The following is a 13,653-nucleotide window of genomic DNA, read 5'->3' as shown; positions in this document are numbered from 1 at the left end:
GCAAAGTGATAATGCTAAAAATTATATGTCAAAATCATTCTAGGCTTATATGACTCAACATGGTATTCTTCATCAATCATCATGTGTTGATATACCCGCTCAAAATGGTGTATCTAAAAGGAAGAATCGATATCTCCTTGAGACTGCTCGAGCTCTATTGTTTCAAATGCAAGTTCCTAAGCAATTTTGGGCCGATGCTGTCTCTACTGCATGCTTTCTCATTAATTGTATGCCCTCCATAATACTAAATGGTAATACTCCTTATAATGTCCTCTTTCCTAAGAAGCTATTATTTCCTCTGAAACTACGATTTTTTAGCAGCACTTGCTATGTTCAGGATGTTAGACCTTATGTGACTATGAAACTACAACTTTTTAGCAGCACTTACTATGTTCGGGATGTCAGACCTCATGTGACTAAACTTGATCCTAAAGCTTTAAAGTGTGTTTTTTTTTTTTGGATATTCTCGCTTTCAAAAGGGGTATCAATGTTACTCTTTAGACCTCAACAAATATTTGATCTCAACAGATGTAACCTTTTCTGAGCAAATTTCTTTTTATCTTGTTGCACAAACCTTTACTAGTCAAGAGCGGGACGATGAATGGCTCATCTATAGAATCATACATGATGGTGAGAAATATTCAAGTATGTCTTTTGCTGTACAATTTGATAGTAACATTTATCGTAGTACTTAGCCTCTTGTTAAACCATCAGTTGTTCAAGTTTACTCTCAGAGACCAGTATTTGATGATATATGTCCTGCACCAGAATCTTCTTTCCCATCGGACCTACCACTGAGTGACATTGACCTCCCCATTAGTCTTTGTAAAGGTAAATGACAGTGTAAGTCTACCTATTCTGTTGCTAATTTTCGGTCTTATGATCACCTGTCTCCTTCTACCTTCTTAATTCTCTCTCTAAATTTCATTTCTTTGCCTAAAATAGTTAGGCTCTGGCTCATTCTGGAATGTGTAATGCAATGTTTGAGAAGATTAAGGCTCTAGGTGAAAATTATACTTGGGAACTAGTTGATTTACCCTCTTGCAAGAAGGTTGTGGACTGTAAATGGATTTTTGCCATCAAAGTCAATCCAGATAGTTCCGTAGCGAGGCTTAAGACCCGTCTTGTAGCCAAAGATTATGCACAAACCTATGGCAATGACTATTCTAACACTTTTTCTCCTATGAAAAAAATGACCTCAGTTCGCTTGTTCATCTCCCTAACTGGTGTAAAGGCCAATGCTGAAAAGCAAAGTCCCTATGCATGGTTTGGCAAGTTCATTGAAGTTGTTCAAAAATTTATGTTGAAAAAAAGCAAGTGTGACCATTTAGTCTTCTATAGAAATTCAGATACCGGTATTATTCTCTTTGTTGTATATGTTGATGACATTGTCATTATAGGGAATGATAGTGCATGCAAGTTTTCATACCAAAGACTTGGGTCAACTTAAGTATTTCTTGGAAGTCGAAGTCTTGAGGAGTAAAAAGGGAATTTTCCTATCTCAGATGAAGTATATCGTTAACTTACTAGCTGAAACTAGGAAGATGGAAGCTAAACCCTGTAGCACACCAATGCTTCCTAATATATGTCTCACAAAAGATGACGAAGACCCTTATGACGATCCAAAGAGGTACATAAGGTTGATTGAAAAGCTAAACTACCTTATGATAATGGTTGGGCCAAATATTGCTTTTGTAATAAGTGTTGCAAGTCAGTTCATATCTGCATCTACGGTGAAATATTGGGCTGCTGTAGAACAAATTCTATGTTATCTAAAAGGGACTCATGGACTCGATATGCTCTATAGTGATCATGGGCATACTGCACTTGAGTGTCTTGTTGATACTGATAGGGAATGATAGTGCATGCGAGTTTTCATACCAAAGACTTGGGTCAGCTTAAGTATGTCTTGGAAGTCGAAGTCTTGAGGAGTAAAAAGGGAATTTTTCTATCTCAAAGGAAGTATATCGTTAACTCACTTGCTGAAACTAGGAAGATGGAAGCTAAATCTTGTAGCACACCAATGCTTCCTAATATATGTCTCACAAAAGATGACGAAGACCCTTCTGACAATCCAAAGAGGTACAAGAGTTGATTGAAAAGCTGAACTACCTTATGATAATGGTTGGACCAGATATTGCTTTTGCAATAAGTATTGCAAGCCAGTTCATGTCTGCACCTACGGTGAAACATTGGGCTGCTGTAGAACAAATTCTATGTTATCTAAAAGGGATCCATGGAATCGATATACTCTACAGTAATCATGCGCATACTGCACTTGAGTGTCTTTTTGATACAGATTGGGTGGGATCCAAAAGTGATAGAAGATTAACTACAAGCTACTGTATATTTATTGGAGGAAATCTAATGTCTTAAAAAAATAAGAAGTAAACTGTGGTATCTAGATCCAGTGCCGAGTTAAAATACAGGACCTTGACTCAATCCACTTATGAAATTTTGTAGATAAATTATCTGCTGAAAGAAGTTAGTACAGATATTGCGTAATCCGCGAAACTTTGATGTAATAATCATATTGATTTTCAAATTACTTCCAATCTAGTATACCACGAACAAACTAAATATATTGAAGTTGATTGTCATTTCATTTGTGAGAAAATTCAAGAAAATTTAATTTTTACCAATTATGTGAAAACAAGAGAGTCACTGAGTGATCTATTCACCAAAACTTCAAATGGGTCTTGAATAGAATATTTTTTTAATAAGTTACGTATGATAAATATCTATACTCTAACTTGAGGGGAGTGCTAGGGTGTAAACATAATTTGTATATAATTAAAGCAAATTACATAATCATAACCTAATTGATTGATAGAGAATTCTAAGGAGTTGTCTTAACAAAACTTTATAATTTATATATATACACACGTACGTCAATAGAAAAAACAAACTGAAATTATCTAATTATTATAATAATATTTATATTTAATTTAAAAATAATAAAAATAATGGATAAATTAAATTAATTTAAATTTATTATTTATTTATTTAATATGAAAAATTTAATTAATTTATATTATATTTAAACTGATTCTAAATAAATGAATTTTTTATTAATAGAAATAAATTGTAGAATTCAACTTTTTTTTATATATAAAAAATGCATATCAAATAAAGGTTTTATGAATTATATATTAGCAAGATATCCTCTACATGATTCCCTTCATAACCGAGATTTTATTTTTCTTATTTTTTTGAAAAAGTTAAATAGATAAGTTTTTTCAAAATTAATACATATATCAATAATTCAACTCTTTTTTTTTGAAATAGATCAATAATTCAACTCTTAAATTTTGACTTTATCAAAATTAAAAATTCATCATATTATATTTAAAAACTATAATTTACAGTTTAATAAAGTTGAAATACATAAATTAAATTAATCATTTTTAACTTAGAAGCTTCTTGCGAAGTGGGAACAACTCCTGGTTAGTTAGTCTAATGTATTTCTGCTTTGAAACCTATCATGAAATACGTTAGAAATACCTCGTGAAGTGGGAATAACTCCCGGTTGGTCGGCCTGACATATTTCCACCTTGAGACCTATCATGAAATGCCTTAGAAATACCTTAAATGCCTTAGAAATTTCTCGTGAAGTGAGACTAACACCCGGTCTTCTGCCCTGGCATTAAATACCTTAGAAATTTCTTGTGAAATGGGACTAACACTCGGTTGGTCAGTCTAGCATATACCCGCCTTACGACCTGACATTACATACCTTAGAAACTTTTTATGAAACAGGACTAACACAGGTTGGTTGGCCTGATGTATTTCCTCCTTGAAGCCTATCATCAAATGCCTTAGAAATACCTTGTGAAGCGGGAATAACTCCCGGTCTTCTGGCCTGACGGGCTCTTGACTTATGGCCTTATTTTAGTGGGACTAATACCCAGTCTTCTGACCTAATAGATTCTCGACTCATGGTGTTGTTTAGTGGGACTAACACCTGGTCTTTTGACTTGATGGGTTTCCGACTTACAACCGGGAGTTATTCTCGCTTCACAAGAAGCTTCTGATGCATTTGATGCCTAAGGCATAAGGCAGTGTGAGCCAGACCACGCGACCAAGAATATTGGTCCCATCTCACAAAGAGAATCATAGGCATGTGTCGCTACTCTTTCAAATCACTCTACAAAAATCTAAAACTTTTTGCAAGGAGGTGAATGACCAAAAGCTCGTCAGGGCAAGAAAATGCTTAGAAACTCGTTAGGGCTGTAAAAGGCCAAAAAACCCGTAAGGGCTATAAAAAGCCAAGGAGCTAATCAGGGTTAAGAAAATGCTTGGAAACTCATCACAGCCATAAAAGGCTAGGAAGCCTGTCAGGGCTGTAAAAAGCCAAGAAGCTCGTCAGGGCTAAGAAAATGTTCGAAAGCTCGTTAAGGCTGGAAAAATACACGAAAGTCCATCAAGGATGTAAAAAGCCAAAGAGCTTGTCAGGAGAAAATGCTTGAAAACTCGTCAGGACTAGAACCATACATGGAAGACTGTCAAATCTGTAAAAGGCCAAGGAGCCTATCAGGGCTGTAAAAAGCCAAGGAGCTCGTCAGGGCTGAGAAAATGCTCAAAAGCTTGTCCAATGTAGAAAAATGCACAGAAGCTCGTCAGAGCTGGTTGGAGCATGAAAATGCTCGAAAATACGCCAGGGCTGAAAAATATCCGGAAGTTCGATAAGGCTGAAAAAGGCCAAGGGGCTCATAATGGCTAAAAGATGTCCAGATGATCTAAGGTTAGAGAAAGCCCAGAAACTTGTCAAGGCATTACTGTATTAGTCGGATTAATTTTTGTCAGACAAGATCTTAGATCTATCTAGTAGGCAGGACAAGTAAGAAGAAAGTAAGGACATCATGCGCTCATCCCGGACAAACAAGCCACATGACCCAGATCATTAAGACAACTGTTACCTTCGAATCTAAAAAATCGATTCCAACTGAGACTTTTGATACTACATAAGACTCATCCAAAGTAGGCAATGAGCTGTCACCATAAGACAGAGCCATGTGGCAAGAATCTGATAAACCTATACGCAGTCCCATCCGTAGAAAATAAGACTCGCGCGCTTCAGGTCGGCTTCAGGACAGGTCAGCCTCAAGTCGAACAGACTCGGCCTCTCAACTTCAGGGCGAGTCTCTATAAGAATATTACTGCTAAAAAGCTACAATCCTGCAGATCTCTTTTACGTCTACGATCACGGAATTCTCGATCAATTAGCCGGTGAAAATCCCTTACCAACGAGTCGATCACATCATCGTCGGATTATCAGAAAATATTATATTCATCCTTACCTTCTTACAGTATAAAAGGGAAACAATCACAGAAAAAAAAGGTACGCTATTCTCTCACACAGCTATTCTCTCACACAACTATTCTTAAATTCCAAACATTATACTCGCTATTCTCTTCAACTTACTGACTTAAACGTCAGAGTAGCTGCCGTAGATGCCAACCACCTCATATTTTCTATCTATTGCAGTTTCATTTTAACCACATGTTCGATTTATTTTATGTATCATCGCTTATTAAATTAGATTAATTAATAATTTAATAATTAAATCATAAAGGATAATTTTGGCAATCCCATTATTTCACTTTTTACTATTATTATATATAATTATAGAATTATAAATTTATTATATATATTATAGAATTATAAATTTATTAATATACATGATTTCTTTAAAAAAACAATTTTTATTTAAATTGATTTTTTAATAACTATTTTAATTTTTATAGAATATTATTTCCATTAATATCTGAATACAAATATAAGTACTAAAATTAATTTAAATAGTAAAAATTTGTACAAAATTTTTTTAATAGCAAATCAAATTTAATTATTTATTGTAGACATATGAATTATGTTTTACAAAATTTAAAAATGAAAATGTAATTTATTTTAAGTGTTTTTTAATTATTGCTTATATAATTACCATAAAATTGACGGATAATTGAATGTAAGTTTTAGTTTCATATCGTTAAATACGTACTTAATTATTTTTAATGGTTTTGTTTAGGAATATGAAATGGTGGATATCCATAAAAATTAAAATATTTAAATTTAAATTAATTTATATTAGTAATATTTGAATTTATTTTAAATTTAATTAAAAATTATTTTAAATTATTTAAATCTATCTCGAATTTCATTATTATTAATCGTATAAATTTAAATCCATTTAATTTGATTTAATTAATAATTTATATAAAAAATATTTTTTTTTTGAAAAGGAGGAGTAGAGCCCTTTAATTTATTATACGATCATGAAAAACATTCATACAGTCAGCATTCGAGAGGAGTTTAATACTAGATGAAGACAAATCAATAAGACTCATACAAAAAACTCCACCATGCGCACTATTCGCAAGATAATCCGCTACCATATTAGCTTTCCTATATATTTTCACGACCTTAACCTTCCATTCCCGCCGGATAAGAGCTCTGCAATTAATAACTAAAGACTGCAATTTATAAACATCACGACCTTGAAGAAGCTGAACAGCAACTTGAGAATCAGTTTGGATAACAATTTTCCGCCATCCCTTACTCCAAACTACATTCAAAGCATGATATATGACCCATAATTCTGCCTCAACCACACTACAAACTCCCAACACACAACGAAAATCAAGTAGTCATTTACCATAACTGTCTCGAAAGGAATCCGCACCGGTTGCAGCTCCTGAATTTTGACGCATACTACCATCTGTATTGATTGTAATCCACCCCATAGCCTTGCCTAAGATTAGTGGGTGAGGAACTGATCTATTTTTTATTAATAATTTTTTTTAAAAAAATATAATATTTTTAAAAAATACTTAAATTTTAATTTTTAAATAAAAATATAAAAAAAAATTATAAATATTATTATAAAATATATATTTTAAATTAAATTAATTATTTATATAAATAAATTCAATAAATATATATTTCAATTTAAATCCATAATAAATATTATTTTTTAAATTTAAATCTACCTCACATTAATTATAATTACTTAAATTTATATTATTAAAATCGGGTGGAATTGACTACTAGAAAAAATTGGATTCGATGCTATCTCTAATTTCACTTTCTTTTTTATTATTATTAAAAAAAGTCCTTTTAATTCGCTCTCAATTCTAGGGTTTTAGCTTTTTTCTTTGTCGCTTTTTGAAGGGAATATAAAATTCACTTTAATAATTAAAAATGCTGTCCTTATTCTTCATTTGTTTCTGATTAAAACCCCAAATTTGACATCTCTCTAGTTGTGTAAAGTTTTGTAGAGAAGATGAGTACTTCACTATTCAACTCAGTTTACTTTGATCGAGGTTGCTCGTGGAAGGTCAGTGTTCGAAATGATAATTTCTATTTCCAAATCATTTTTTTTTTATTTTTCTATAAAAATGTCACATTCAAGACTACTCACAAGTATTTCAGGGTGAAGTGAAATCTTCCAAATTGGGAAAACGAAATTGTCATAGGCTCTATGTTGGGAGATCGACGGCATTGTCACCCAGAAGCTTGAAGATTAGAAATTCTAAGCAGGAAAAGGACGTTCGTGTTGCTCTTCTCGGTGCAAGTGGTTACACTGGTGCAGAGGTTTGTGCATTTTTCAGTTTTTTTTTCCTTTTTTTGGATGGTGAGTTTGAGGGAGGGGGAAGATGTTAAGATGTTAACTTCAGCTAAAATGTATACGTTGTTTGTTTATGTGAGGGAGAAATTTCCTTTTCACAGCTAAGCAGGCATTTTATTCTCTTGGATAAAAGAGAAGGGTCTTATCTTTAGTCTCCTATTGGATTCTCAATTCTTTACATATTGTATATATATAAAATATAATGAGAAAACGTGGTATATGTTGCTAGCTGCAAGTTTGAAAGGCATTTTTTGAAAACTTAGTCAGTTATGGTTATGTAGTAGTTTTAGAATTTTTTTTCAAGCTGAATTTTCTAACTTGTTCTCTTCTTATTTTATCTGTTACAGTAATTTCACTACTGTGATGGATTTGAAATTTTAATTCTCCACCTGGAAAATAATCATTTTCTTTAAAAAAAAGAAAAGACAAGTGAAATTATCTTTTTTTTTTTTTTGGTGCAGATCATTCGACTTCTTGCAAACCATCCTTTCTTTGGCATCACTCTAATGACTGCTGATAGAAATGCTGGCAAATCAATGGAGTCTGTGTTTCCTCATTTCATCACACAGAAGGTATGATTCTTCACATGTTCAGTAGAACTTTGGTCAAGGACAGAACTGTGTTTTGTATATGTGTGGATGCATGTGAGCAAATGATGTACTAATTATAGTTAGAATAATTATGAATGAAATTGCTAGGTGAGAGGGCATAGAATGCAATGTCCCTAACTATATGGCATTAACCTTATTGCTAAAGAGGTTAAGAAAGTTATCAATAACCTGCGTTCTCCTAAAATTAAGCTATTTTTTGTTGATGAAAGTTTATTGAAGTTTTTAATTGAAATATATCTTTGTCTCTTTGTTTAATAATTTCTTATGACATTAACCTTATTGTTAAATGCCTTATAGTAAAACTAAGCTATTTTATGTTGATTAAAAAGTTGATTGAAATATCAGATTGAGAATTTTTTGTCCTTTTCTTTCATTGCTGATGCTTGAATTCCTTTGTATTTGCAGGATTTACCAATTTTGGTTTCTAGCAATGATGCAAGTTTTTCTGACGTGGATGCTGTATTCTGTTGTTTGCCTCATGGAACCACACAGGTCCATTCTGTTTCCCATTTGTCATTTAATCCATCTTTCTTATAGTTTCAGGGCTTAATGAGTGAAGTTTATCTTCTCAAAGATTAAATTTGTTTACTTAGTCTCTTTGTCTTCATCACTGGTTCATTTTTCTGCAGGAAATCATCAAAGCTCTTCCCAAGGGGATAAAGATTGTTGATCTTTCTGCAGTATGCTTTGAACCCTCACTCACCATTTTGTGTTCTTCTGTAGTCCAGTTTCTAAGGTATCATGCTCTAATATGAAATTTCAGAATATGTTTATACCAAATATTTCTTGACAATATTTCAGGACTTCCGGCTTCGCGATATTTCTGAATATCAAGAATGGTATGGCCAGCCACACAGAGCAACAGATTTGCAGGTATCATACTTGAGATCCATTTCCTTTCTGATTTCTCAACTCTGCCCGTAAACATGACATTTTTTATTTGTGTGGTTCTGCCTGAAGATTTTTATCTTTGGAAGAGAACTGTAGTGCAAGCTGAAGCCTCTTTAAATAGATTTGGACATACAATTGTTAGTAGCCAAATCTGAACTTTTAACTGTATCAAGTTTCTATTACATTTATCAAGTTTTCAACTGTGCATATCATTTCCTTGACCTTGAGTTCAACTTTGTGTGCTAGTGGTTGGATGACTGGGTATTGTGGACTGTGGTTCACTTCCTACTTGTGATGATAATGTGTTCTTTTAATTTCAAATCTGGGGTATAACAACTTAAGAATAGAAGTATAAGCAAGTTGGTCTGGTAAAAACCATCAGAGATTAGGACCCATTGCTGGTTGGGGGCTGATTTAGGGAAAGATGCTCTTATGATAACTTTGTTTCTTAAAGTGAAATATCATGCTAGGATTAGCATATAACATCTGGAACTTTTCCATTATCATTCTTGAAATGGTTATTGTTTGCTTCCCAATGCATGTTTTTCTAATCTTATTTAGTTCTCTTTACCTGGATCCAGGTAGAAGCAGTATATGGTTTGACGGAGATTTTCAGAGAGGAAATAAAAAATGCACGCCTGGTTGCTAATCCTGGTTGTTATCCAACATCAATTCAACTGCCTCTTGTGCCTTTGCTAAAGGTTTGTGTCCAATGTAATGTTTGAAGTTATTGCCTGCTTTATGATTTATTAGCTTTCTATGTTGCGGAAATTTTTTTGCGACACTGTTACATTTCTGTCATGGTAGCTGCTGTATGGACTGCTAAATATCTTTTAAAAAGAAAGAAGGCATTTTGTGTTTATTTTCTTTGGATAAGCTTGAAGTATTAATTGGAAATGAAACAGAAAATCAACTAGAACATAGGAGCTTATGTTAATGGAACGTTAAAGATGATGCCACATTGGTGATTTAAGCTTAGGCTGCATAACTACCAGATGGATCAACGGTAATATTAGACAGCAGTCATTCTCCCGACCCCCCAGTCCCACCCCACTTCTTCTTGCCAATACCAATGCCAGTTCCTCCATCCCACCCCTAGAAAGAAACTCTGTCCTCTGCTGCGTAAAGATGTCAGTGTTTTCTTTTGACTATTTCCAGGCACATAATTTTTTCCATTTTAGGGTTTCTCTTACATGACTTTCTCTGTGCCCCTGTTTGAAATGCCTAATTGTAAGAATTCAAAAGAAATGAATTCTTTTTCCTAAATTTTTGTGTTTGGCAAAACTAATAGTGTAAGAATTTAATTGTCTTGAATTCTTGTGAGAATTGGTTTTGAATTAAAAGTAAATTTTGCCAAAGTTGTTAGGATTTTGCAAGAAATGATTTCACTTAAGACTATTTACATCAAAATTACTCAATTAGCCCTTAGGAATGCTCTTTCTTTCTTTTCCTCCTTTATCTTTTGTTTTAATTTTAAATTTATTTCTTATTTTTTAATTAATAATTGCGCTTTACGAAAATTAACTTAATTTAATATTGACTATTACTATTTAATTCATTTATAATTAATATTAAGAAATTTATTATATTATTTTGTTAATTTAAAAAAAAACAATCTTTATATTTTTAATGGTAAAAAATTATGTAAAATTCAGATTTTAAATATTATAAAAATATTAATAATGATTTTTCAATCAATATGATAAAAATGATTGTTATTTATAAGAATAAATATTTGTATTTAGTTTAAAAATAATAAAACAATAAATAAATTAAATCAATTTGAACTTATTATTAATTTGTGTTCAGTTGAATTCTATTATATTTAAATTGATTCTAAACAAATGAATTCTTTTATGAAAAGAAATGAATTGAATTTTATTATTAATAGAATTCAATTCTTTTCTTGTAAGAAATGCATACCAAACAAGGCTATGTCCCTTTCCATCAATGATTTCCTAATGCTGGTGATTTCTAACTATTGCAGGCTAAGCTTATTGAATATAAAAATATCATTATTGATTCAAAATCTGGCGTGAGTGGAGCAGGTATGGGTTTCTCTGCTGCATCCTATATATTGAACTGAATTTTGTTTCGTTGCTTTTTATATCAATTTCTTCAGCAGGTTTTATGGCTGGTACATTGTGCAGGACGTGGTGCTAAGGTGGCAAATCTCTATACTGAATTAACGGAAGGAATTATGTCTTATGGTGTTACAAGGCATCGACATGGTGAACCTCAATCATAGGATTTCAGTTTGTGCATCTGTGATATGAATCACTGAATCTTGAATGTAACTCAAAAGAATTAAATCTACATCATTAGAAGTATTGATTTGCTCTTATTTATATGGCACATTTTCTTTAATTTTTCTAATTTTGGAGGATTCTTGTGATGTATGATTGATGTATCTTGTTAGTGCGTGATCATATTCAGTTGGTACTCGAGGCAATAATATGGATTATGGCGTTGAATTGCAGTTCCAGAGATTGAACAGGGACTATCTGATGCTGCACGTTCAAAAGTAACTGTCAGTTTCACCCCACACTTGATGCCAATGGTAACAGCTGTCTACCAATGTATGTGAAAACTGATTCACCTTGTTTATTTGCTTGCATTTAAAGTATTTACCTTTGCAATTCTCTAGAGCCGTGGGATGCAATCAACTATATATGTGGAAATGGCTTCTGGAGTTACAGCTGAGGATTTGTACCAGCAATTGAAGGTTTCCTATGAGGTATATTTTAATCGTTTCTGTTGCTTAAATAAATACCAATACATATATTGCTGATAAATGATATTGTAGTATAGGAAATCGAGTTTCTGTTCATTCTTAGTTTTTCCATCACAGGATGAAGAATTTGTTAAGTTATTGGAGAAAGGAGTTGTTCCCCGAACTCACGATGTTCGAGGTTCTAACTATTGCTACATGAATGTCTTTCCAGATAGAATTTCTGGTAGAGCTATAATTATATCAGTTGTATGTATCAGTTCCTCCATCATTACGCCCAACTTTATTCTCGCTTTTAGTATACTGCTGTTCTTCTGTATTCACACTGGCTAATCTCTTAAAACCTGATGCAGATCGATAATCTTGTGAAGGGAGCTTCTGGTCAAGCTCTACAAAATCTGAACATAATGATGGGATTTCCAGAAAATACCGGGCTTCGCTACCTCCCCTTGTTCCCTTGACACTTTGCAGTCCTTTTGCCTGAAACATCATTGGTGACTCTCTACGACTCAGCTTCCAATTTATTCCATAGGCCATCATTTCTTTACCTAAAGCTTCTAGAAAGAAACTGCTTTTTGTGGAAGATCACCTCTGCTGACAACATAATTCTGATACATGAATCTATTAGAGCATTTACCTTCATAGTGCATTCGAAAAACTTTGGCCATCTTTTGGGTATCTCCACACAAACTAAAGTGACTCGTCTGTTTCAACCTTTGGTTTTTCAGGAGTCTAGCATTTGATTCAACCATAAAACTTGCCTTTTGATTCATTTCAGAAAAGAATTCAAATGAATTCTGGCAAAATCATACAAGATTTCTACTTTTTTTTAAAATAAAATATTTTTAAGTTAAAAAGAATTGAATTTTCTCATTCCAAATAAGAGAATTGTTAAAGAGGATATCAATTGAATTGAATTATTGAGAAATTCTTGATTCCATTCGGAGAATTTTTGTTTTGGGTGAATCATCAAGCCATCCTCACCCAATATTTGTTCATTTCAATTCTTTATTTGTTGCAGGTGTTGTGAAATGTTTGTTTCTGAGAGCTGCTATTGTCTTGAAGTTCTGGAATTAAGCTAACCATTGAGCTTTACAACAAGCATGGGCCTATTTAATAAGACCTCATATGCAATCAGATGATGGAAGCAGGAAAGCTTGCTAAGCCATTGGAGAGCTGAGTTGCTAGAGTTGTAATGGTTCCTGGTGTTGTTATTGGCTCAATTTTTGTGTTTTTTTGCAAGCTTAAGCGAATGAATGAGAGTTACTTTCCAACAGCCATTTTAGCATGGGTAGACCTGATTATGTATTTTTTTGTGAGGTTTTGAAACATTAATCAAATAAAACATAAATTATCATCATAAAGATAATGTTCTAATCTAACCATTTACCAAAATAAAGAAATAGAAGAAATATTTTGTCATTTGCAGGAATTATAATATATAAAATTATAACTCTGTAAATTCTGAATAAGGGCTGCTCTCATTCAAGATTTTATTTTTATGGAACGTACTTCATTATTATTATTATTATTTGTCCCCTTGTGCTGGTTCATTTCCTAAATTATAAGATAATTTAGATCCTCATCATGCATAGAATAAGAAAAAATTAATTAAAAAAATTAATGTGACATTTTGATAATGGGACTTTACTTATGGTCGTTTATTTTTTTCTCAAATATTTCATCATTACCAAATTAATTTTCATTGAAAAATTAAAATTTTAATTTATGTAAATATTGCTGATAGCTTAGATTTTTATTAAAATTTCATTTTAAGTTTTTGTCAAATAAT

At 32.5% G+C, this 13,653-nt stretch overlaps 1 protein-coding gene across 1 annotated transcript; it reads left to right on the top strand.

Annotated features, from left to right (window-relative positions):
- Positions 1 to 7,170: 7,170 nt before the first annotated feature.
- Positions 7,171 to 13,221, top strand: LOC110600808 (probable N-acetyl-gamma-glutamyl-phosphate reductase, chloroplastic). Its single transcript, XM_021737694.2, has 14 exons — positions 7,171 to 7,337; positions 7,433 to 7,594; positions 8,090 to 8,200; positions 8,645 to 8,731; positions 8,869 to 8,919; positions 9,041 to 9,112; positions 9,712 to 9,831; positions 11,118 to 11,178; positions 11,281 to 11,361; positions 11,611 to 11,690; positions 11,778 to 11,867; positions 11,982 to 12,110; positions 12,215 to 12,355; positions 12,883 to 13,221. Exons 1-13 carry the CDS (start codon positions 7,284 to 7,286, stop codon positions 12,320 to 12,322), a joined length of 1,206 nt encoding a protein of 401 aa, XP_021593386.1. The 5' UTR covers positions 7,171 to 7,283; the 3' UTR covers positions 12,323 to 12,355; positions 12,883 to 13,221.
- Positions 13,222 to 13,653: the final 432 nt, after the last annotated feature.

The sequence above is a fragment of the Manihot esculenta genome, chromosome 15, assembly GCF_001659605.2.
Source record: "Manihot esculenta cultivar AM560-2 chromosome 15, M.esculenta_v8, whole genome shotgun sequence".
Classification (NCBI taxonomy): domain Eukaryota; kingdom Viridiplantae; phylum Streptophyta; class Magnoliopsida; order Malpighiales; family Euphorbiaceae; genus Manihot; species Manihot esculenta.
This window is presented reverse-complemented; position numbering and strand designations above follow the sequence as displayed.

Excerpts from the sequence above, each read along its gene's own strand:
- LOC110600808 (XM_021737694.2), top strand. The coding sequence starts at position 7,284 with ATGAGTACTTCACTATTCAACTCAGTTTACTTTGATCGAGGTTGCTCG. Across the intron at positions 7,338-7,432 it reads ATCGAGGTTGCTCGTGGAAG|GGTGAAGTGAAATCTTCCAA; the intron begins GTCAGTGTTCGA and ends CAAGTATTTCAG. Across the intron at positions 11,868-11,981 it reads AATTGAAGGTTTCCTATGAG|GATGAAGAATTTGTTAAGTT; the intron begins GTATATTTTAAT and ends TTTCCATCACAG.